The following is a 23,709-nucleotide window of genomic DNA, read 5'->3' as shown; positions in this document are numbered from 1 at the left end:
AAAACCAACACAGATGTGTTTTAAGGGCAGCCTGAGTACGGACCGCATGTACCTACATCTTGGTAACCTGTTACGTTGGTCACAGAGACCCGTGTCACACAACAAGCGTCTCTGCCGCTGCTGTGGCTAACACTTCCGCGGCGTTTTTCGGTTGAATATTCTTTCGACCAACTTTTCTTGGAGTGCACAATGCAGGTCTGTCAAGAATGCTATATGAGCGAATTTATCAAAGTCGAAAATGTGAACGCTTGATCCAGAAGAAATCTTCGACTGTAAACTGGCAAACGCTCCGGTTCAACCGCATAGTGTGAGAAAGGCCTTAAGAGCGTGGGCTGTGTCCCGTTCCGGTTCGTTATTTTATATTTACATTCCGCTCCGTCAAACCTGCCGACGTTTTCAGTGGCTGCACTTTCACAAAATTAAGATGCATACACATCGCATAAATTTTACATAATTACCTGGCAAAGTTAAATTTTTAACGTTTCTGTGCAGTATGGATAAGGAGAATGAAATGGAAAACAAAAGTGTAACCTTTTAGATTTAAATTAGATTTTACTGGCTGCTATCTGATATCGTTTAATTAAATCAGAAAAAAAATTTTTATCTGGTGTTTTAAAATCGTTAAAATTTTTATTATTTTAAAATTCTTAATAAACCTGAATAATTTTTTTCTGAAATAATTTAAAACCATACCTCGCAGTAGCCAACTTTAAACCCAAAAATTTTCAGATATTGGTTCCATTTGGTTATTCATGTCTATACGTCACAAATTTTTTTACAAATTCAACTTTCCCAGCTAATTATGAGAAAAGTAGTCACTGTGTGTGTGTGTATATATATATATATACATATATATATATATATTCATTTTGTTGTAGTTCGGCCACTCGAAAAGTCTGTAAATTCAACAGTGTTAAACGTAAAAAAATGAAATAATGGCCTGCAACGGGGCACACGCCCTTCTCCGGGACAAATGGTGTGGTCGGCTCTGATGTCGGTTGGCCCGTTCTCCCGCCAAGAAGACGCGCGGCGTCCCGGCGCCCTGGCGGACACTCCCCGGGGAGGGCCTTCGGGTGACCTTGAAGCGTCCGCCCCGCTGATCAGCCTCGCCCGCCTTATCCGCGCCCGACGCTCAGCTGTGTGCTCAGGAGGTCCCAACGAACACATTCTTGCAGTCTGTTCCCGAATATGTCAACATCATTACTTGCTTGGATCAGCTCGGAATAGCCCGAAAATATAATCCTGGATTCCTATGCCGTTTTAGTTCTTTATTTCATGGCAATGTTGAAATTTCCATACATGAAAGAAAAAAAAAAGTTTTTTTCCCTATACAAATTTAGGTTTCTACAACTTCTTAAAAAAATTAACTAATTATTATTTGTACCGTCGAAAAATAATCCATGAGGGCCTTTATTATTATTATTATTTTAATAGAATGCCCATTTATATGCCTTCCTACATATAAATATTTGTATAGACACACATAATCTGTTTCTACAAATAATTACCTTTTAACGCACAAATTGAGGTATTATTAGAGACCCGGAAATTTCGCAGATTCATCTGGCTTCAAAGTAGAATATAAGGTAATAGGTGTACTCAACCCATGTTCGCTTTCCCATTGGTTGATTTCTTAGCGAGGGCATGTTTATGCTTGTTAATCGGCACTACCCGATTCGCTTACTTCTCTCCTGGCTGGGCGTCGTTGGCTCATGGTCGTAGAGGGGCGTGTCCAAATAACTGCGGTCCAATCATGAACACAGTGCGAGAGTGTGAAGGTTTGCATTCTAACTTGCGACTAAATGAAAGCGCGAAATTTCCGTGTCTCTAGGTATTATTAAACCAGTGAGGTTATTTATTTGTTAGTTTTTATTAGAAATGTGCGATGTGACGGCTAGCAGTAGCTGGAAGCAGCTAGGCGGCCTTGGCACTGCTCTTGTAGCCGGCGGGCCGCACGTTCGGGCTGGTCCTCGCCAGCTGCACGAACTGGCCCCTCAGCATGTCCCACACCGTGGTGGTGTCGTACTTCTCGCCGAACTCGGCCAAGGTGCGCTCCACCGCCGGGTAGAGCTCCCCCAGGACGCAGTGGTCCAGGGTGGGGAACAGGTGGTGCAGGTAGTGGTGGCCGAACTGCGTCAGCGCCAGGAACAGGTTGCGAGACACGTCCGTGCGGTCTTTCAGCGTGTCCAGCTGCGCCAGGCCCCAGTCCGTGTCCTCCCTGGAACATTGCTTGCTCTTTGGCGCGCCATCCCCAACCCCTCTAGCCGGGCCTGTCGGCCAGATCGACATGACCACGGAATGCTCGATGAACAAAGCTGCTCGTGCAAGATCTAAAATTAACTGCTCTCTGGGAAGGGGCTGGAAACCACCTGTACGGGGTTGGGGCAACTCATACCAGCGCCATTGCCACCACTTTCCCTCTAACCCATTCAGCCAACCTGGGGACGTCTCAAAGGAAACCTCATCCAAAGAGTATCACAACACGCTTAACCAAGTACCTATATTACATCTCTGGGATCCTACAGAAAAACCAGAGAGCCTGTGATCTGGCCGGAATGCATCCAATTTCTACTAGCTGTCCAGGTTGGTACCGGAACTGTATCCCCTCTCACTGTGTCCGCCCGTCAACGTATTAAGGACTCCTTGGAAGCGTGTTATAAGCTATCAGAGACATCAACTATCAGTGCGAGTCCTCGCCGTGTGTCCCTGGACCGGTACAGGTAATCTCAGGGAGGACTTCCAGAATCATCAAGGGTCACCCCGCACTATTGCCTTGATTTTTCATGCACTCGCAGAGCTTATGTAGTCTGTTAGCCCGTGGGCTAACACGCTAACTGCTCCAGTCCAGACCACAGTGAACACCTTGGTAACCTAACCCCACCGCCCTATAGCTTACAGCAATCTTTCGGCCCGGTCGTTACCCTTCCCAGAGCAGAGGCCGCGCCCAGACTAGTCATTGCCATCATATCACTGGATCTTCCAGTGAAACCAAGTCTTTGGGACCCAACGGCCCGAGGGCCCAGTAGTGCAGACCTCCCAGACAAAATTTCCAGACCAAATGCCGTTGTCTGCAGAGAAGGTCTTTCAAACTCACCAGGGACCACTTTCACAACATTTGATGATGTCGAGGAACATTAAGGCGGCTGCAATAAGGCATGTCGGACACGCCATCACTTACAAGGACGTGACCTCGACCCAGGAGCTTTACCTGGGTGCATCGCCGTCCATGAAGACGTCGGGGTGGTGGTGCGCCCCGTTGATGCCGATCACGCCGAAGAAGAAGCTTGCCGTGAGTATGATCCAAGACCACATAAGGAGTGTCTGGAGGAAGCCAGCGCCTCCCAGGAAGTACATCACAGCCGGCAGGATCAACGCGATTGCGTCGCTCTTTCGTAGGACGTCGAGGTACCCGTGGAAGAATAGCGTCAACCTGCAGGAATTTATTATCATCAGTAAACATTGGTCATGATAGTCTAACATCGTAGTTATTTCCAAAATTGGCACTTCAGGGTTTACAAGCTATGTCACCAATTAATAAATAATGCCTCCTAGTTCACCACTATCCTATTTTAGAAAAAGTAGAAAAAAATACTTGTTTTATAATCATGTGTAGAAATAAGTAAAAACATATACATGTTAAGAGGTTTACAGACTTTCCAGTTAAAAAAATTATTAAATAAATAAAACAAATATTTATGTATGTACATGATACCTTAAATCAGTTAAAATAACTAATCTAAGTATAATTCTTGTCAGTGTATACACAATAAACCCATGTTTAAAATTAGATTAACAATGCACCTAATTCGTTTTAATAGTTTATTTCAGTGTTATAGCTAACTGCAATTGATATAAACTCGTTCCACAGATATGATTTTTTTTCGTTGCAAGAATACTGTTTTATGGCATTGCTCTAAGTATAATTTTTTTTGACATGTCATTATAACGACCATAATGCAAGCATAATGTATATACTGGAGAAAGTACTGATCATTTCCAAAAACTTGTCAATATTACCTGAGTACAAGCTGTCCATGAAACAGGTAGCTGTAGAGAAGTGGACTGTATAGCCAAGAGATATATCTCTGGGTCGTAGACTTCGTCTCATACGGCAGCCACTCCAACAACGGTTCCATCAGGGTGACTTCCAGGTCCAGAAGTGTGTTTGGGTACAGATGGTGACTAAGAGCGTGAGTTATTCTCCAGTCCCTGCAACATTGAAATTTTGCCAATTATTATATGGGTCAATTCGTGCTCTAAGCAGCTCTGAATAAAATTATTATTTGTGAACAGAAGTTCTGACATGAATAGGACAGACTCTCTTCCTAGATGTTAAATTTTGTTGTGAGATTTGCTGGACAAAAATCCATCAACAAACAAACTTTACTGTCACAAAATTTTTATTTCAGTCTGTTGACTAAAAAATAAAAATAAATCCCATAATCACATTTTAAAAATAAGTCAAGGATACTACATGGTAGGTAATGAAAGCCTTAAAAATGAAGCGAAAAGTGTGAGATCTAAATTCTAGTTTGTTCAATTAGTTTAGTAAAGTACCAATCCTACACCATAGTTAATCAACATTGCATGTTAGGTAATTTATCACAGGGTCATAACATATATCCTTACCAAATTCTGAAAATAGCTCCAAATCGACCATCTTCAATTTTATTTAAAATTGGACATAATGGTGTGAGATGCCATAAAGGAAGTTGTGAAAAATTTAATTCCCTAACTAATGTCGCCGGAGCCCAGTGTCTGCCAAATAGTTATGGATTACATTAATGATTCGGTTGTGACGACCCCAGAGGAATAGTACATGAAAGGTACCAGGTAAGGAGATGACTATAATACCTGGAGAACATGAGGCAAAGGTCGAAAAAGTGCATGGAAGTTGCCAGGCAAGGTGACGATTACGGTACCTGGAGGACATGAGGCAGAGGTCTAAGAAGTACATGTAAGTTTCCAGCCAAGGGGGTGACTGCAGTACCTGGAGGACATGAGGCAGAGGTCGAAGTAGTACATGGAAGTTTCCAGGTAAGGTGAATACCACGGTACCTAGAGGACATGAGGCAGAGGTCTAAGAAGTACACAGGAGCTACCAGGTAAGGTGAAGACCACGGTACCTGGAGAACATGAGGCAGAGGTTGAAGTAGTACATGGAAGTTCCCAGGTAAGGTGAAGACCACGGTACCTGGAGGACATGAGGCAGAGGTCTAAGAAGTACACAGGAGCTCCCAGGTAAGGTGACGACCACGGTACCTAGAGGACATGAGGCAGAGGTCGAAGAAGTACATGGAAGTTTCCAAGTAAGGTAAAGACCACGGTACCTGGAGGACATGAGGTAGAGGTCTAAGAAGTACATGGGAGTTGCCAGGTAAGGTGACGACCACGGTACCTGGAGGACATGAGGTAGAGGTCTAAGAAGTACACAGGAGCTCCCAGGCAAGGTGAAGACCACGGTACCTAGAGGACATGAGGCAGAGGTCGAAGAAGTACATGGAAGTTTCCAAGTAAGGTAAAGACCACGGTACCTGGAGGACATGAGGCAGAGGTCTAAAAAGTACATGGAAGTTGCCGGGCAAGGTGAAGACCACGGTACCTGGAGGACATGAGGCAGAGGTCGAAGTAGTACATGCGGAAGTTGTCGCGCAGGTGCACGAAGTTGTGCGCCATGACGACGAGGAATGCGAGGAAGAGGCCGGCGAGCGCGCCCAGCAGGTAGCTGTCCCTGGCGGCGGCGAGCGCGGCTGCTCCCAGCGTGGCGGCCAGTTGCAGGTCGATGAGCAGCTTGGACGGGTGCGGCCAGGAGGGTCGCATGCCGGCCAGCTCGCGCCGCACGCGCCGCTTCAGCGTGCGGTAGAAGCCGTCCTCGCGGAACGAGTAGGGCGAGTTGCGCCTGGTGCGCGCGCTTCGCACCCGGAACCCGCCCAGCATCTTCTCCGGCAGCTCGGAGACGTGGTGCGACTCGAACGCCTCGGTGATGTCCGTGCCCTGGGCAAGTCCGTCCGGTGCCCATGGCCTAGTGTTACTGGACAACTCCGTGTCATACCGAACGTCCCATAACTAGAGACCCGGAAAATTCGCGGGTTCATTTCGTGTTATGCTAAAATTCAAATAATTATACCTTAGTGCTGCTTCTGTCATTGGTTCACTGTTAATCTGGAGGACTGAGGGCCAATTAGAGACCCTCACTCATAGAAGTGTCGAATCACAGGCAACGCACTCGAGATGACTCACAAGTCAGCAGCCAATGAACAGTTGGCATTTGCCTTAGTGTGTAGAGGATATTGGAGTCTATCCTGGAGGTCATTGAACCCGCGAATTTTCCGGATCTCTACCCATAACTAAGGACCGGAAAAATTCGCGGATTCAATGACCTCTAGGATAGCCTCCGTTATCCTCTGCATTTCGCAAGTAAACAATGCGTGTTCATTGGGTTACTAAATTGTGAGGCGTCTCCCACTGGGTAGCTTGTGATTCGACGCTTCTTTGGTCGATAGTCTCTCATTGGCCCAGAGAGCTCCAGTTAAACTGCGAGCCGATAGCAGAACCAGCAGAATTGAACACATGTTTGAATTTCAGCCTATCACGAATTGAATCCACGAATTTTTCCGGTCTCTACCCATAACCCTACATCAAGCCCAGCGCCAAATTTCAAAAAGTGTCGTGGTTTTAACATTTTTAAATCCCCATCCAACCCCAAATTATTAGATCACGTAATTACAAGCTTTTGCTACTCTATCATAAATAAAACTACTATTTAAATAAATTCAAAATGAAATCATACACGCAATTATTTAAGGGGGGTAATATTAATCCATGATCCTCTATGACTCGGGAAAATTACATCGCGCATTGGCTACTGATTCGTGATAGCTGTTCACTGGGATGCTCATGACGCAATTTTTGAATAGCCCAGAGTCCTTAAGATAAATTGTGGCCCCCAATCACTGAAGCAGTAAGATGGCAAATGTATTTCGATTCTAGCCTATCGCGAAATGAATCCGCAAATTTTTTCAGGACTCTTCCTATGCTATAAAAAATTTTTTAATCTGGTAAATTGGACTTGGTCGTACTGTAAAAAAAATCACTTTGCTCACTTAGTAAGTTATTTGAAAATGTTGGCAAATATTTTTATTTATTTTAATTTGAAAATTAGTTATTATTGTATGGTGTTGTCTGTGAGCTAGATGGTGTTGATGTCATAAGTTTCCTGAACAGTGAATCTCTTCATTTTCATGACACCTTTCGTTGCCTTAGGCCGTTCCACCGCTGCGGCCACAAGTTCCGCAGCGTTTATTGGCTGGTTGTTCTTCCTACTGCTTTTCTTAGAGCACACAACGCTGGTCTCTGAAGATCCACTAAGTAAAATATTTGTCAAAATCGAGAAGAAAAAAAAAGTGAATATTCGATCTAGAAGAAATAGACGAGTGGAAACTGACAACCCGTTGGATTCATCAGCGCGGTGTGATACTGGCCTTATCGTACACACACTTAGGCCCATGCGAACATTAGTTTTCCACCTGGAATCAGACTCCAGTACAATAGTAGAGTCCAGCTTATTTGACAAACAAGGGCCGGAAAAACGTCGGTTAAGTGAAAATGTCGCATAAAAGGGAGGTGTTAAGTGAAAGCTTACTATGGTCATTTATGTAATAATAATACACTTTAAAAACCTAATAATCATGTCTTACAAACAACACAAAAAAATAACAAAACTAATCTGAAATATTTGGGCTAACTAAATAGTTGCGGTCGTCAGGAGCAACACAAAAATAGACTTCATCCAAGCTCGCAAACACACAGTTCTTTTTGCCGATAAGTGTTTTTTTTTTTTTCGGCAAGACGTCAGTTGATAAAGAATGTAAGATAAGCGAAGGTCGGATAAACGAGACACTTCTAGTATAAAAAAATTGTTTTCCGCCAGATATCGCAACATTCTCTTCTTTCCCTATTTTTTTTTTTTTTTTACGTAACTTTGAAGTGTTTGTTCTGCCGCCGGTAGCTAAGCCATTGTTGATACCGTCCCTGTTAGGTAGGCTACCAGTGTGGCTGCTTGTATAAGAAATGCTCCGCTGCATGAAAAGTGTTCCTAGTGCCGCCGCCATGACACTTCCTGTTCTGGATGGTGAGAGAAGCTGCCGCCGCTATCCGGACGTATGAGCCCGCCTGGCAGTCGCCCAGCCGCAGTCCACCGAGTGGAAGAGCTGGCGCCGCTGCCTCGCTCCATGCCGCCGCGAATACCTCGGGGTGTCGACGACCAAGTATTGTCACTTGGGCGACAGAAGCTTAGCGAAGAATACGCGGAACTTAGCCATTTTTGCTGAGGAAAGTTAATTTGGAGGACTTGGGGAGTCGCCGAGGTGTTGCACAGCGGTTTGAGGACCCTTGAGGCGACTAATTTCTTATCTTTAAAGCACCAAACTTTGGGAGCGGAAACTTTTGTAACATAAATTATACCACTGCTCATGATGTGTATAGTCAGGTAAAAGTCTAGACTGGAACAGCTTATCAACACAGCTGAGATTTTTGTACTTAGTGTAATTTTGTATGAACTATCTTAATGTTAGTTTAATATCGAGTATGGAGCATGTCCTTTATAATGATTGTTTGATTTACATTTTAATTTTTAATTAGTTGCCTTCAGTTTTGCTAATATTATTGTATTTTCAGGAATTCAAACATTTAAATATAACTTTATTTGATTTTCCATGTACACCAATGCTCGCATATTTAAAGGGATTATTATTTTTTTTAATGCAATATGTTTTTAAAAGCTTTTATTTTTGATCAGAAATGTGTTTTGATGAGAATAAGAAGTAGTGTTAACTACTGATTGTATTCTTTTACAGTTTGTATACGGGGTCTTTGCGTACATTTTGATAGCAGAGACAGTGATGCAATAAAAACAGATGTTAGCACGACTCACCTCGCTTTCTGTTTGTAACCCAGTACAATGCTTCCTAACAAATTTTCTCGAAGACAAAACTCGAATTCGAAAAGTATGTTCGTGAACAACGGGGCATACATATAATGGATCGCTGGAAATACCAAAACAAGCAATTTTCATTGATGTTTATATTGTCACGATCCACCTTCAGAGGGGGGGGGGGGCGAGAATCGTAGCTCTTTACATAGAAACAACTCGCTTGGCATCAACTAGTCTTAACTTCATAAAATACTTTACTGTACCTAGGATCATAGGTTCGTCATCCCGTACAGGATGTCTGGTGAGAGCTGAACTAAGGAGATTTTGCAAAATAACATAATACTTAATTAAAATTATTTTATTCTTAAAGTCAAATACTCAACATCATTTTAAAGAACATTTAAATAGCGGGATTACAATTTAAAACAATAATCTCTTTACTTCCTTAACGATTGAACGACCTTACAAGAGAGAGAATGAGAGAACTTCACTAAACACTTCCCTAGTCCTTCCGAATACCTCAAATCATAATTAATACTTAAAATTAAAACAAAGATAAGTCCATACTCACATTTTCCGAAAAGCCTTTCTTGATCGATTACTTTAAAAAAATAACGTAGGGGCCTCTCCTGCCCTTGAAATCCCGAACGAACATTACATTTTAAAAACTATGACGCGTGACCCCTGACGAGGGCCATAGCCTCCGCCCGAAAGCTTGACGACTACATTATGACCTAACTTAAATTAAACGACTCGTGGCCTCTGGCGTCGACCATAGCTTCCGCCCGAAAGCTTGAATTCCTACATCACGAACGAACTAACAACTCGTGACCACAGGTGAGACGCATAGCCTCCGCCTGAGTGAGCCTGAATTCCTACATCACGAACGAACTAACAACTCGTGACCACAGGTGAGACGCATAGCCTCCGCCTGAGTGAGCCTGAATTCCTACATCACGAACGAACTAACAACTCGTGACCACAGGTGAGACGCATAGCCTCCGCCTGAGTGAGCCCCGAGTCACCAATCACTTGCGCTTAAATTCGCGCGCCCTGCCGCGCCTACCATAACAAAAGCTCGTTATTGAAGTCAAATTTACTAAACAACTAACTAGAACATCTGGGAAGACTACCCCCCCTCTACCCCGATGTGCAGGCCACACCGCGCGGCTTGTTACGACAGCGCGCCCCAGTAACTGCGGCCCGTGGCTGCGCCAGCGCGCGGCCAAACAAACAAACAAAATTCTGCAAGCCCGCAGCGCGCCGCGCCGGCCCCGTGCCCCAATTACATGGTCACGCCACTTGCGCTGACGAGTGAACAGAGCAGCCAGCCCAGAGTCCCGTCAGTAAAGTCCCTAAATTTGATTTCAACAACCCTGCAAAATTTCAACCCGCGACATAACCCTCCTCTCACAGAGCTCGAGCCCCATCGAGCTACCTCAAAATTACAAATTGTCTTTTTCCATTAAACCATAACTATAAATTCCTCATTTCACAAAAATAATAATTTTCTTAGTTCCTTGCTGTCTGAACATACATCTAGATTCTGCATAAGATTTATTTTAAAACAACAAGTATTCATAAAATTAAATGTAAAACTTTTATCTGGTTTGTTCTCACAGGAACCTTCAGAGGCTCGAGTTCTCAATTCTAAAAAAATTGTTCTGTTAGTGAAGCTCTCTTTACAAATTAAATTACTGTTCTTAGTTTCTCAGTATTCGTTAAACAATGTGCAAATTCTTGATAATTATTATTTTTTTTTTTCAGTTTCCGTTTATTACCATACTTCTTTCGTTCTTCAAAAAAAATTAAGTGTCCTTACAGTGTTTCAATTAATTAAACTCTTATCTCGTGAAGGTTGGTGCAACTCCTCGAAGTCAGTGTTGTCGAGAAGAGTAGCTCCCTGGGCTGGCCATCAGCAAACACCACTCAACTCCAACAGCTACTGGACTGGCTTCCAGGGCAGCTCACAACTTCTCCCCACATCTGCTTCGGAGTTGTGCCATCCTCATCACGAACAGATTACAATTCTGAAACATCATCAACAGGCATTACCATCACGCCTGACAAATACAAAACTAACTACTAAACTGCAATCGATGGGCAAGGATGCAAACACACAAAAAAATAAAATTAATTAATTCAACTGCTAACATAAATTATCCCACCCTTAGCATAATCTAATCAGGCAAATAATTTGATAGGAAAAACTTAAGGAAGGGAAACATGACCTCCAATGATTTTCCCTACCTCTTGAGTCTTGATCTTCTCTATACAGCAAATAGTCCCCACGAAGTAACTGGGTTGAAGGTCAGTTCACATGACCCACCCATAACCTCTTCTACTCTTCTTTTCTTCTGGGGGCAACCACAATGCCCACCAATCTCTCTCCATGGTGCCGAACCAGCTATCCCATGAGAGTAAACAACGTAGTCAATAGAAGCGCAGAGGGGAAACACCAATCTCTGGCTTGTCGAGTCATAAAACTGCTTTATCTTCTTCTTCTTCTGAGTACAAATATCTGACTAACCTTGCTTCTATTCTTCCAAACAGTAAAAGTTCATCAGGTATCTTCATGAAAGAAACATTCTAACTAATAATTCTTCATTTTTCTTCTTCTTTATTTCTGTTAGTTGTAATAGAAGGCCATGTTAGGGAGGTTATAGGGAAAAAGAGTGGCCAATTCCCACCCCATCACCCACCTAGATCATGACTAATTAACTTTTAAACTTTCTATTTCAAACAAATAAAAAAAAACATTTTTTTTTATTCAAACTTTTAAACTATAATTACTTTTACTTCATAACCTCAAAAGCTAATCAATAATTCTAAATGAAATTGTGATTTACTGCATCCTTGTTCCATCCGATCTGTTTGTTTATAACCTTTCTTGTAAAGTATAAAATTTTCAAACATTACTAATTCAAAAAAAAATTAAATTCTGGTGTCCTTTGAGTTACAATTAACTTTACTATTTCTTAGCTTGAAATAATTTAAGTTTTCAGAACTATTTCATTGTCTAATTCACAACACCTAAAAATCAACTCAAAACAACAAATCATCAAAATCAATAAGATCATCTGACCTACCTATCAGTACTGTGAACTTGAACTGTTCGTACACATTTATAATAAGCTATTGTATTTAAATTCCAACCTAAATAAGGTTTAAAAAAACTACTAATCCCTCTGTAAATTAAGAAAATTAACTTTAAAAATTAAACTTAAGGTATTAGTTCTTTTTGACAGCTACCACAACTCACTAGTTCCATTACATTACTATAACCTAAAAAGTTCTGTAAATAATGTTTATAACAAAAAAAACTCCAGTTACTGTCTTCCATAAAAAAAAATAAAACTTTACATGACCTTATTAATCTCCACTTGTAAGTCCATGGCTGCCAGCTTTCTCTTCTCTTGAATCTTCAGTCTTGGCTCTTGTTTCAGTGATCTTGTATCTTGTCTCTCGAACTCTTGTCATCTTGTAAACTGGACTGCTGCTCAGCTCATCTTAAGGAATCTGTAACAGTTTCAAAAATACATGTTAATTTAAATTACATAATTCCTGTTCTTTGGTCCTAAAAAAAAAATTGTATTATTAGTACACATTACCCTGAAACAACATTATTATTCATTGTTTATTACTTAAAAAAAATGCTTTACCATAAAATCCTTTTTTGTTCTTTTCATTAGGCCTATTTATTTTCCTTCTTCTTAATTAAATTCTGCTTCAAATGTTAATCCTAACTTAAGACCTACCATCTATTTATTATTCATTACCTACATTATTTATGTTACCCTAAACTTCCCATAAGTTTCTAATACTTCCTATCAAAGACATTCTCTCTAAAAAAAAAATTTACTTGTGACTCTTAACTTAACAAACTTAAAAAAAAAACTTTTACACTAGACTTAACTTATTATTCATTCTTAGTTACTAAATTTCTATTTGTAAACTTTAGTACTTACAAACAAAAACTGCCTATTTCTCTCTACCTCTTAATCTCTTTCAATTATTACAATAATAATGTTACCTTGCATCTTTAAACTTTCTTCTTTTCAATTAAATTAGACATCTCATAACAATAAAAATTCTGCCTATACTCTTCTTATGGGTGTACAACCCAACAACAAAATTTCAAATTCTCAAGTTTCCTTATATTTAAATTATGCAATGCACATAACCTCTGTGGTGCCTGTACCCTTTTAGGCCTACCACCTTCTCCTCTCACAGCATGACTCTTATTCCTCGGGGTCTGTATTCACTGTTACAAATCAAATATCTCAAAAAAATTAAAAACAAATTTATTATTTTAAGAAAACAAAAATTTACATTGAATTTACTATGGAGCCTGGAAATCTTAATGTCTCACAGCAGCTAACATGACTAAATCCCATGGAACCCCAGGTTTACCTAACCTGTGCCCAAAAAAAATTTAAGCATACCAGGCTTTCTCTGCACTGGTTTTACAGCATCACACACTATTTAGGGCCCCTGATCTGCCATCAGTCCCAAGGAGTTTTCCCACAACCCCTCTCTACACAAGCGCCTACAGCATTCCTCTCAATTGGCTATCGGTTTTACGGCATTCTTTTGGGATCCGACCATCAAGTTAGGGCTAATCGAACACTAAACCTCCATACTTCCAAACTAATGTAAATCAATTAAATTTTCTCTGTAAATTCTAAAAATCAAAAAAAATTATTCCAACATGCCAAAGAAACTTCCAAAAAAAAATTCATAATCTTATCTTCAAACCATTAAAATAAAAATAAATAGATTACTCTGTTTTCTCCTTAATAACTGTAAACTGTCAACAAATATCATGTCGTAAATTTTAACTATGCTTACTGACTCTTAATCATAAAATCTCATTTGTCCTAATTAAAAACAACCGATTTCCTTAAAATCTCACTGTATCTCTCATACTCAAACTCCACTGGCTGAATATCTCAATAAATTCAAAAACAATTATCTAAACTCTTAAAGAAACTCCTCCCCAATTATTCAAATTACTTCACCTTATTTTATTTCATTACTTAAAACACCTTACTCAAAAAAAATTAATTAATTATCTAGCTATCTTCCATTATTATTTATTTACCGAACAAAACTTTCTCCTAAATTAATTTAGTAAAATTCAATTTCACATTAGGCAAGTACACTAACTCTCTACAGCAATGTTTCTCATTTCCCTCCTTCCTAACTGAATCCAATCTTACTTAACCTCCAGGGAATTTACCTCACAAAATAACCAAAAATTTCACTGTAGTGCCTATCTGCTATAGGCCCACTACACAGGGGGCTCTAACCCCACCAACAAACTTCATTGAAATGGTACCCTATCCCATACAGGATAGCCACTTCGGTACTACCATGGGGAACTCCTGCCCCAAACTACTAACAACACTCAGGATTCTCCTAACCCTTAATTCACGTAGATAGCCCATCTCCTATGGGTCTGTTCTACAATCCCTACTTCCCAGGGACACAACACCTCACCTTAGGGTCCCTCGCCCTAAAGAAAACATTAATTTTGTCTCTCTGTTCTTTTGGAGTAAATTCCCTCTACACACAAAATCTAGCCTTCCCAGTTTTCTCAATGCTTATCGATTTTATAGTGTACCTCCTTAATAATGTTTACAAATCCCAAAAAAATATTTTTAAAACCGAGGTAGAATTTAACTAACAAAAACATAAACAACTTACAACGAAACACTTCTAGCCTATACATCATACACTTCTTAAAATAAATTACTTACATACTGAAAGTTCCTCTTCTTCTAAAACACACTTAAATTTAAATTTATTTAACCAATAGTCTATTTTCTTATCGCTAAGTTACCGTACAGCTGATCAAAACAAGGTCACGGCCGTCCACGTCTCCGTATGAGCCCGTGACGTCACCGAATTCCATCAGGTGCGCCAACCCTCGCTTGCGGTTCCTCCGTTCTCCGCTAGGTCTCAGCACCTCCCCGTCACGTGTTCATTCTGCCACGTCCACTGACGTGTCGTTCTGAAACAACTCTCAACATTTTTCTAATTAAAACAAAACATCACTATAAATTCTATAACTCTCTTTTACATAAACTCTCGTTTTCTCTTTAATTCCTTTCTAACGTTTATCCTTCCCTCGACTGATTTAATTCGTACGTCTCGTCTCCTACGCGCACGAAAACAAAACAAACTTCACTTGAAAATAATTCCTATTTACGACAAAAAACTTTATTTTAAATTATAATTCTCTTAACCTACAATCTTAAAATGAACTTCAATTAAATTAAACCACTTGCATTATCTCTAATAAGCATTTAACTTATAACGTATTCTCCTCACGTAATAATCCCCGATATAAATCTACAATAAATTCAACGACTTAAAACAACTTATCACTATAAACTTTATCCTTACAAGTATCCTCAAATAAACATCTGTTACGTCAAAAAAAAAATCTCAAAGACTTCCTCCACTATAGACTAAAATTCCGTAATCCTCTCCTCAAGTAAACTCTTAATAACCTGCTATCAGAAGCTGAAACTAACTTAATAATAAACATAAAAATCTACCTCTCTCTCTCTCCAGAAATAGAACCTATCCGGCGAACTCTACCATTTCTGTCACGATCCACCTTCAGAGGGGGGGGGGGGGGGGCGAGAATCGTAGCTCTTTACATAGAAACAACTCGCTTGGCATCAACTAGTCTTAACTTCATAAAATACTTTACTGTACCTAGGATCATAGGTTCGTCATCCCGTACAGGATGTCTGGTGAGAGCTGAACTAAGGAGATTTTGCAAAATAACATAATACTTAATTAAAATTATTTTATTCTTAAAGTCAAATACTCAACATCATTTTAAAGAACATTTAAATAGCGGGATTACAATTTAAAACAATAATCTCTTTACTTCCTTAACGATTGAACGACCTTACAAGAGAGAGAATGAGAGAACTTCACTAAACACTTCCCTAGTCCTTCCGAATACCTCAAATCATAATTAATACTTAAAATTAAAACAAAGATAAGTCCATACTCACATTTTCCGAAAAGCCTTTCTTGATCGATTACTTTAAAAAAATAACGTAGGGGCCTCTCCTGCCCTTGAAATCCCGAACGAACATTACATTTTAAAAACTATGACGCGTGACCCCTGACGAGGGCCATAGCCTCCGCCCGAAAGCTTGACGACTACATTATGACCTAACTTAAATTAAACGACTCGTGGCCTCTGGCGTCGACCATAGCTTCCGCCCGAAAGCTTGAATTCCTACATCACGAACGAACTAACAACTCGTGACCACAGGTGAGACGCATAGCCTCCGCCTGAGTGAGCCTGAATTCCTACATCACGAACGAACTAACAACTCGTGACCACAGGTGAGACGCATAGCCTCCGCCTGAGTGAGCCTGAATTCCTACATCACGAACGAACTAACAACTCGTGACCACAGGTGAGACGCATAGCCTCCGCCTGAGTGAGCCCCGAGTCACCAATCACTTGCGCTTAAATTCGCGCGCCCTGCCGCGCCTACCATAACAAAAGCTCGTTATTGAAGTCAAATTTACTAAACAACTAACTAGAACATCTGGGAAGACTACCCCCCCTCTACCCCGATGTGCAGGCCACACCGCGCGGCTTGTTACGACAGCGCGCCCCAGTAACTGCGGCCCGTGGCTGCGCCAGCGCGCGGCCAAACAAACAAACAAAATTCTGCAAGCCCGCAGCGCGCCGCGCCGGCCCCGTGCCCCAATTACATGGTCACGCCACTTGCGCTGACGAGTGAACAGAGCAGCCAGCCCAGAGTCCCGTCAGTAAAGTCCCTAAATTTGATTTCAACAACCCTGCAAAATTTCAACCCGCGACAATATGTCTGGAAACGCAACCTAGCAGAGCTACAGGCACGAACATTAGCGCGCCAATTTGAATTTCCCGCTCATTACGCTCCACTCCAGTGGCCTAGAGGACTTTTGACTGCAGCGCCATGACGTTCAGTATTAAAACTATTACAAAAATTATTTATGTTTTTTTTTTTCTGGAGGTTTGCAAGTCTAGGTGATCGTAACTAAAATTTTAAAGTTGTTTCGTTCAGAAAATAAGTTTCTAAGCAAAATTTATAGCTACAGCGTAAGTCATCTGACGATCCTAAACCATTAATCACTTATAATGCACACATAGTCCATGTCATTTAACTGATATCCAATTTTAAATCTTTCAATAAAAGTGCCACAGTAACAATTTTCCAACTGCAATTTGAAAAAAAAAAAATATCACGATAATTGGCAACCAGATGGAGTTGTTTACAAACACTGTGGACATAAAAACATTCGCAGCAGGATACGTAGATAATTTGTACTACTTTTGATGGCTGTAAATTTTATAAATATTACAGACACAGAGTAAAAGAAGTTATTTGTACAAAAAAAAAATTTTAGAGACTCGCGCAGCGAGGTTGTATCATATGATTAAGTACTCAACGAGGTTAACTATGACGATATGTGACAAACTAACGATTAATCTTATCTATAAAAACACTACATTTAAATATAATAACTGTTCAGTTTAACCGATTTTTTTTAATTCGCTTATTGCTAAGATTTTCTAAATTGATAAAAATTAAATGCTGACTTTAAATTGAAGTTTTAAGACGACAATTGATTCGTTTTTGTTTGCAATCGACGACATTGGAAACTTTGAAACTCCTTATCTATTTTACTGTTGAGACAAAACACTCGTGATGGCTCGGCTCGCAGATAACAGCGTCACGTGGCTGACCCCGACAAGGCCACAAGACACGGTCTAGGCCTTGTAGCAGCCGAGGTCCGGGGCATCATCCTTCACGCTGTCGGATAAGTTCTTCCAGAAGAACTCGCTTCAGTCTGACAGAGAAATGCTAAACCCTATTCTAACCAATATGGCGCAACAATTAGCTTCACCCAGTTACCATTGGAATAATGCAGAAGTGGCTACCCCCTGTACACAGTGGACACTCGTGCTATTGTAACTTTTCAATTTTCCTTCTTAGTCGCTCTGCATGGTCATAAAATTGACAACAATAAATGTTTTTTTTATGCTTAAAAACACCATAAACGTATCATCAGTCAATAAATGAGCTATGTTTATAATTGAATAATATGTTTTATTGCTAATCTTCCATTTGGGCGTATAATCAAACACTTATAAAACGTGTATCAAATGTATATAAAAAACTAAAAATATTTTCTTTAGCATGTGTAATAGCAGCCCTGTTTTTCATTAGGACTTTGCAACATGTTATATAGAAAATAAAACAAGGGGAGATTAATAGAAAACATCTCAATATATATGGTCTTGTACATTAAAAACGTTACATATTGATTTCACGCGTATTAAATAAATCGAGATTCCTTGCAGCAAACAAGTTGGTCACTATCTATACGCCATTTTGTTTTCTTCGTTTGGGCAAGATTCATTTTGTGCAACAACGGAATAAAAAATAAACCTAAATCTAATTCTCATATTTAAAAGTTATAGCAATTTCAGAAATTCTTGAAATTGAAAAATAAAGAAAAATATTTTTTTATGTCATAGATAATTAACAGTACAGCGGCTTACTAGATTCTATTTATTTTTCCAGTGTTCGATTCGTCTTATCAAAACTAGAGAAACTAGTTAATTAGCAATAATTTTAAAACTTGAAATAAACAAAAAATTTAAATGATGCCTGTAAACAGTCATAATTAAGTACACACATGTCTTAGTTGAAAACGCGCAAGGACAGGTGGTGAATGAAAGTAATCATTTGTCCCTGTAAGTATTCGCATCACCATTTGTCAAACTGAAACTTAGGAAAAATTTGTTGTGTGAATGAAAGTAATAATATAAAAATACAGACTATCTTAATATTTAAAATAATTTTTCCCTTGAGAAAACTGGCTCATCGCTGCGTATAGAGTGTTCACCCACTACTACGTCACCACTCTTGTACACTGGGATACACACATAACATATAAACACAAAACTTAGAATAGTCATAACTTAGAACTCTCGAAAAAAAAATCCTCATAAGTAAGAACTGTCATAAGCTAGAAAGATCATAACTTTGAAACACAACGTCGTATCTAAGAACCATAACAACCTAGGAACACGCAACTTACAACTGTCGTCACTTAGAAAAAAAATTGTTTGTCTGTAAAGTCGGTTTACGGACGATAGTTTAACGTGACAACGTCATAACAAAACATTGATGAGATTATTGCATACTTTTATGTATAAAATTGAATCATTTTTATTTTAATAATAAACGAATAAATACTTGAAATTATACTAGTAATCAGATTTTTTTTAAAATGCAAGAATAATTAACCTTTATTTACCGAAATTATTGTTGTTGTAATAAGCTATGAAAACCACATTGACTTTTCACTTCACTTTATAAACGGTCGAGTGGAAGAGAGATAGACGCGAAGCAAGCGTACAATGAGCGTAAAGGGGACACAGCGTAACGGAACGATGTGCGCGACGGGACACTTTTTTCCGTTCGTGCACCCCGGCGTTCATCGGTTTATTAGAAGACGTTGTCACGCCAATAACTTGGAAACGAACAACGTCGGACACACATAGCTCAGAAACACGCACATTAGAATAAATAGGCAATACTGAGTTGCGGCAGCGGCCCTCGTGCGCCCGGACCGCACGCCGCGGCGGTACCTTGGTGAGCTGCAGCCACATGGCGCCCCCCGGGTGCTGGTCCAGCCAGCCGGACAGGTCGTAGAGGTCGTCGTGCACCCGCCACAGCCCCTCGGCGCCGTCGTCCTCCCGCTTGCCCTGGAGCCAGAGCTGGCCCGAGATGAGCGACTCGTTGCGGAAGCTGGGGTACTTCCACAGCCCCGGCAGGCTGGACGGCGAGCCCTTCTTGTACACCATCGCTCGAAGACCTCCGTCGCGGAGACTGTCGCCGCCGACGACGTCTACCGTCTCCTCCGCGACCCCGCGGGGGAGGGCTATCGCGCCGCGAGGGTCAGGGGTCGGGCTGCGTGGTCAAGACACCGTCTTCGGCGGGCGCGATGTTTGCGAAAAACAAGTTTGTTTACTTCGGAGATAACAGCCCGTGTGTCTTTTTTTGTTGGGGACGCACCACAGCGCCGAACGTACAATAACTCCGAAAACCATAACGCCGAAATGCCAAATTGACCAAATCGCCGACAGCTAGAAAACTGCTGTGTACCACAACGCCAAAATACAGTAACGCCGAAATACATTAACCCCGAAAAATGTCATTGCAGGACTGCTACAAAGGTTAGGTTAGGTGAGGTTAACACACAAATGCATTCAATTGTTTTTCATTTTGCTCCAATGCCCCCCCCCCCCCCCCATCGCGCAGCAACATTTTTCGGCGATACTGTATCTCGGCGTTGTAGTACACAGCAGTTTTATAGCTGTCGGCGTTGCGGTCAATTTGGTATTCGGCGTTATGGTATTCGGCGTTATTGTACGTTCAGTGTTGTGGTATTTCGGCGTTGTGGTAACGACCCCTTTCTGTTAACAAACAGAGTCTAGCCCAACTCGAAAGAGACTGGTTTTAGAACCCCCAAATTAATACGGTTGTTGATTCTAATTGTATGAATTCTTAGAATCATCATTGCATATTGATCAAAAATATTTCTTGGGACATACGGTTTTTACAGGTTTTCACTGTATGTCCCACAGAAAACCTGAGGAATGGACAAGAAAAAAGACACTACTACGCCCAAAAAACCAAAATAAGCTGATGTCAAATGTTAAATGTATAGGCAGCACAGAGAATTCCGTCTGTGCTGTCGTCGTTGTTTTGCCAGAATATCTGTTCAATTTCATTGCTGTATTGTCATTGTGCTTCCAGATTATCTCTTTAGTATAATCACTGGGTTCCTCGGTTTGTCGCTGTATTATCCAAGTTTGTTGTTTGTCTGTAGTTGATGTCCTTGTTAGAACTATCTCGTTGTTGTCAGCCCATTGCGTTCGTATGTGCTGTTATATTGTCCTGGCGAATTTATTTCGCGAAATACTCTGTTCTGTCTAAATATTTAGTATTCGACAGCGGCTGATTTTGGCTTTTTGTGTGTGTGTGTTTGTGTAATAATTTTTTCTTTTTACGTTCTTCGGGTTTGGCGTATGTCATAAAATTGAAATGTAAATTTCCCAAGTGGGCACTGAAATATTTTTTTGTGTGTTATTTTAAGAATTCAATTCCTAACATTTCAAAAAACACTAGCACAAATATTAGTTTTATATATATATACTAGATAATGCCCGGCATGCGTTGCAATGCCTCAATCAATTTTTTTTATTTTTTAAACGTATACTAAGCATATCTCTTTATCTCTCTAATTCTCTATCTCTCTATGTATATCTCTATAAATCTCTCTATCTTTCTATTTATATCTCTATCTCTCTATATATCTTTCTACATATATATCTCTATATATCTTTCTAGCGGACCCGACAGACATTGTCCTGCCCAAATGTACTTTTTGTGAGATATGGATATGGCGGTAAGTATTTCTACGCTGAACATTTTGTATCTTCTCATTATACATACCCCTCCTCTTGGGCACGCCACTGCTGTTACCAAAAACCTTTCCCATGGTTACGCAGAAGGCAACAACAATGCAAAAGCCCGTTGTCATGGAGGCTAATTATCAACAATGCTTAGTTTTTTGCTTTTAAACATGTTTTTTTAGTTTTTTCTTAACTGAGAATCGAGATAAAATATCCAATTGTGAATCCAAACCATCCTCGAATCCCCGTGAACTCGGACAAAAAATTTCATCAAAATCGGTCCAGCCGTCTAGGAGGAGTTCAGTGACATACACACGCACACAAGAAATATATATATATATATATATATATATATATATATATATAAAGATAGTGCTTTTTTATGGAGCATTAAAAAGTTATTAATACATTATTATTCATTTTATAAAAGGATGGGCAGTTCATTAAGTTGCGTAGGTTGATTGGTTGTATGACGTATAGTAAAACAAACATCTTTAATACATTACAATCAAAATAACTGGAAAAGTAGAATATACATATTTTTAATAGCGGCAGCGGTTAGGTAGTTGTGTGTTGGTGAAGTTCAATTTAACGAAATATGCAGTATGTCCATAAAATAATGTTCCAGTTATAAATGTTAACACTATCAACTGTAAGCGTTGTAGGGTGTTGGTTCAAGTTCACAATCAAAGAGTAACTTAAACAACTTCAGACAAGGAATACGCGAGTATTGATTTGTTGTTTTCTCGCTTGCAGTGCCACCTAAGCAAAATGGTGACCCCCTGGGCGTAAAGCGATTTGTGTCCTGCAATTAACTAAGAGTGAATCTGTAAACTCTATTTGGAAATATAAAGAAGCGCCCCCCCCCCCCCCCCCCACAATTGTACGAGAGTGGTTGAACGTCGAAGTCCCTGACCGTTGGATTGGTCGTAATGGTGGAGACGACAGAGCTTTTCATCGCTGGCGGGAAATAGAAGGATGGTTCAGGAAGAAAAAATTGAACAGAGTGGAAAGAGTTTACCATGCGAGAGTTTTGGGCGTTTGGACATTATGTCAGCATTGGGTTTGAGGGGGGTGGGGGGCTGGGTTTTACGGGGACGACATTCTGTTGTTTACCACCAGGCTGCCAGCTAGCCTATATTATGAGAGCCTAGAACATTCTTCTATAGCCTCCTAGCTGTACGCGACAATGACCGTCTTTCAGCCGCGTCGACTCCGTTTTTTTTTCTTCTTCTAGTGGAAGCTTTTTTATACACTGGCACACATTCTTTGCTGGGGTCTTCCCGGTAACCTGTGATAACAGCTATAGCGATAATATCTCTAGAGTAACTGATGGCAGTGGCATGCTGTATCTGAGAGGAAAAACTCTTCAGGTCACGTTTCGCAGATGTCTCCGGTTCTGGTGGCCGCTTGACCACGCGGAAGACGTGCCGAGTGTGTTGTAATGCGACACCTATGAGTCCTGGAGCATTTGGGCATGAAACAATACAATTATATCCACTATGACAAACCATCTACCTATTTGTCATGCTCTTGTGAATCTCATGAACTAAAAGTATACGGAGTGATTAAAATTCAATGAGGAAAAACCCTAGTAGTAGTGAGTGCTGCATACGGGAAGGACACGTACGTTAAAATAAGTACAAGATACAGAATTATACATTAAAGGTAGGAGGGGGTTGCGCTCAGGGAACAATATTTTTGTTATATCTAAATTTGAATTGTAATAAATAATTGTATGATTTACATTTTCACTTCTCCCATTAGTTATAAGTATGTTGTCCTGACGTAACAAAATAACTTGTTAAAATATTTTGACATGAACATATTTTTTTTAGACATTTTGAAATTAATTATATAATAGAAATATTCAGATTAATTTTTAAAATTGTGATTTCAAAATTCAGTTATGAAGTAATTGTACTTAATATTTCTCGTTAATTATGTAAGTGTAAATGCTGGAAATTAGAATGCCTGAATATAATAATTTAAATTATTATTTTTTATAATGCTAAAGCTAATTTGATATCGTATTTCGTAAATAAAAATTTATGCATCTTTAAAAATTATATCAGAATATTTTTCAGAAACATATATTAAACATTTTAAATACTACATATTTATTTTAATGATTGGTTTGGACATTAATTTTAAAATTTAAGACTTTAAGAAAATTCGAAGTTATGTGAATGAAATACACACTTCTTTTCTTTGGTACTTAAATTTCAGCTCCATTTTATCATTAGACTAAGTTTAAAAA

The 23,709-nt window shown here is 40.0% G+C and overlaps 1 protein-coding gene across 1 annotated transcript; it reads right to left on the bottom strand.

Annotated features, from left to right (window-relative positions):
- Positions 1 to 1,409: 1,409 nt before the first annotated feature.
- Positions 1,410 to 19,932, bottom strand: LOC134532693 (cytochrome b5-related protein-like). The gene is made up of 5 exons (XM_063369400.1): positions 19,620 to 19,932; positions 5,603 to 5,994; positions 4,018 to 4,209; positions 3,209 to 3,430; positions 1,410 to 2,218 (listed from the first exon to the last, which is right to left on the bottom strand). The coding sequence occupies exons 1-5, from the start codon at positions 19,833 to 19,835 to the stop codon at positions 1,915 to 1,917; spliced, it is 1,326 nt and encodes a 441-aa protein (XP_063225470.1). The 5' UTR covers positions 19,836 to 19,932; the 3' UTR covers positions 1,410 to 1,914.
- Between the last annotated feature and the right edge of the window lie 3,777 nt (positions 19,933 to 23,709).

This window comes from Bacillus rossius, chromosome 6 (genome assembly GCF_032445375.1).
Source record: "Bacillus rossius redtenbacheri isolate Brsri chromosome 6, Brsri_v3, whole genome shotgun sequence".
Classification (NCBI taxonomy): Eukaryota; Metazoa; Arthropoda; class Insecta; order Phasmatodea; family Bacillidae; genus Bacillus; species Bacillus rossius.
Note: the sequence above shows the minus strand (reverse complement) of the source record. Positions and strands in the feature narration are given on the sequence as shown.

What these genes read in the sequence shown, in the direction of transcription:
- LOC134532693 (XM_063369400.1), bottom strand. Translation starts at nt 19,835, where the DNA reads ATGGTGTACAAGAAGGGCTCGCCGTCCAGCCTGCCGGGGCTGTGGAAG. An exon ending in TGTGGCTGCAGCTCACCAAG is followed by an intron (nt 5,995 to 19,619) that starts GTACCGCCGCGG and finishes GGACTTGCCCAG; the next exon opens with GGCACGGACATCACCGAGGC. An exon ending in ATGGACGGCGATGCACCCAG is followed by an intron (nt 2,219 to 3,208) that starts GTAAAGCTCCTG and finishes GCAATGTTCCAG; the next exon opens with GGAGGACACGGACTGGGGCC.